The following is a 1,407-nucleotide window of genomic DNA, read 5'->3' as shown; positions in this document are numbered from 1 at the left end:
GAGACAGGGAAATCTGGATTTTTGGTGTGGCGTTACCTGCTCAGGAGGGACGATGAAGAACCTGCTCCTTGGACCAAGGAGGGAAAGGACAGGATGAAAAAGCTTGGCCTAACAATGCAGGTACTCCCTTGGCACATCACCTGGACACTGAACTTGATGGATAGGAGGAATTTTTCTGCTCCATGCTCTTATTGAGGATGATCCTTACGTGACAATTCAGGCTGAGGGGGGGCACAAATTCTTCCATACCTGTGAGATTTTTTTTTTCTTTATACATCAGGAGGCTGAAAGGGCAAAACCTCACTTTTTTTGGTACAAAATTTCCATAGTCTGCATAAGTGCTTCAACAAGAGCAGGGATGTGTTGCTTAAAATAGATTAAAACTGCCCCCTGGAGCAGTTCTCCAGAGGTCAGCCTTGGACCTGTATTGGTCTGTTAAGTCTGAACTGGTGTGTCTGCATTGGATGCTCTTTGTTTTCTTTCCTTGTAGTATCCTGAAGGATATTTGGAAGCTGTTGCAAATAAAGATAAGGAAAAAGAAAATAGTGGAGAGGATGAGTTCGATACCCCGGGGAAAGGAAAGAGGAAAAGGAAATCAGCAGGTTTGTGGAGTAGGCAAGTGGATATAGAAAGCCTTGTAGGTTTTTTTGTGCATTTTACTTAATGACTCTTTTCTGGTGGTTTTTTTTATTTGGTTGTTGAAAAAAAAAATCACTGTGTTTGCTTTCAGGTGGGGAGGAAAAACCTGTCACTTCTCCAGCAGGGACCCCAAAGAAAACTAAAGTTGAGCCATACAAGCTGACAGCCCAGCAGAAATCTCTTATAAAAAGTGATGAAGCCAATGAAAAACTGTGGAATGAAGTACTAGAGGCTCTCAAAGATGGACCGGTATATCCTGCTTTTTATCCCTAGAAATAAAGGGACTTTATCCCCAGAAATAAAGGGACTTTATCCCCAGAAATAAAGGGATGACTGTAGCTGTGCTGTCCCTGGATACAAACCTTGGCTGCATCAAAGAAACAGCCTCAGACCTGCAGTGGTTTTATTTTAGTGGGGACATCCCCAGCACGTTTAATGGGACCGTTTTTACACTTCGAGATTTATGGGAAAACTTTCCATGACCGAAATAATCCCTTACCTTTAACATGGGGGGGGGGTTCTGGGTTTCAGAGGGTAGTGGCAATAAGTTGATTCCGATGTTGCCTTTCCAGAAATTCCTAAACAAAGTGGAAGAGGCCTTCCTGTGTATCTGCTGTCAGGAGGTCGTGTTCCGGCCCGTCACGACCGTCTGCCAACACAACGTGTGCAAGGTGAGGGACCCTGGGCCCTGCTGAGCTCAGCCTGGAGACAGACCTGGCCAGGGCTTGGTTCCTTTGGGATTTCTGCCAGGAATTAGTCCTTTAGCAT

General features: G+C 44.8%; 1 protein-coding gene across 1 annotated transcript; it reads left to right on the top strand.

The window, feature by feature from the left end:
• Positions 1-6: 6 nt before the first annotated feature.
• LOC115307431 (E3 ubiquitin-protein ligase UHRF1-like) lies at positions 7-1,378 on the top strand. The gene is made up of 4 exons (XM_029959478.1): positions 7-120; positions 491-602; positions 731-888; positions 1,212-1,378. The coding sequence occupies exons 1-4, from the start codon at positions 94-96 to the stop codon at positions 1,332-1,334; spliced, it is 420 nt and encodes a 139-aa protein (XP_029815338.1). The 5' UTR covers positions 7-93; the 3' UTR covers positions 1,335-1,378.
• Positions 1,379-1,407: the final 29 nt, after the last annotated feature.

The sequence above is a fragment of the Manacus vitellinus genome, unplaced genomic scaffold, assembly GCF_001715985.3.
Source record: "Manacus vitellinus isolate BGI_N305 unplaced genomic scaffold, ASM171598v3 scaffold_2070_pilon, whole genome shotgun sequence".
In the NCBI taxonomy this organism is placed as follows: Eukaryota; Metazoa; Chordata; class Aves; order Passeriformes; family Pipridae; genus Manacus; species Manacus vitellinus.
Note: the sequence above shows the minus strand (reverse complement) of the source record. Positions and strands in the feature narration are given on the sequence as shown.

What these genes read in the sequence shown, in the direction of transcription:
- LOC115307431 (XM_029959478.1), top strand. Translation starts at nt 94, where the DNA reads ATGAAAAAGCTTGGCCTAACAATGCAG. An exon ending in GAGGAAAAGGAAATCAGCAG is followed by an intron (nt 603 to 730) that starts GTTTGTGGAGTA and finishes GTTTGCTTTCAG; the next exon opens with GTGGGGAGGAAAAACCTGTC. An exon ending in AGGCTCTCAAAGATGGACCG is followed by an intron (nt 889 to 1,211) that starts GTATATCCTGCT and finishes TTGCCTTTCCAG; the next exon opens with AAATTCCTAAACAAAGTGGA.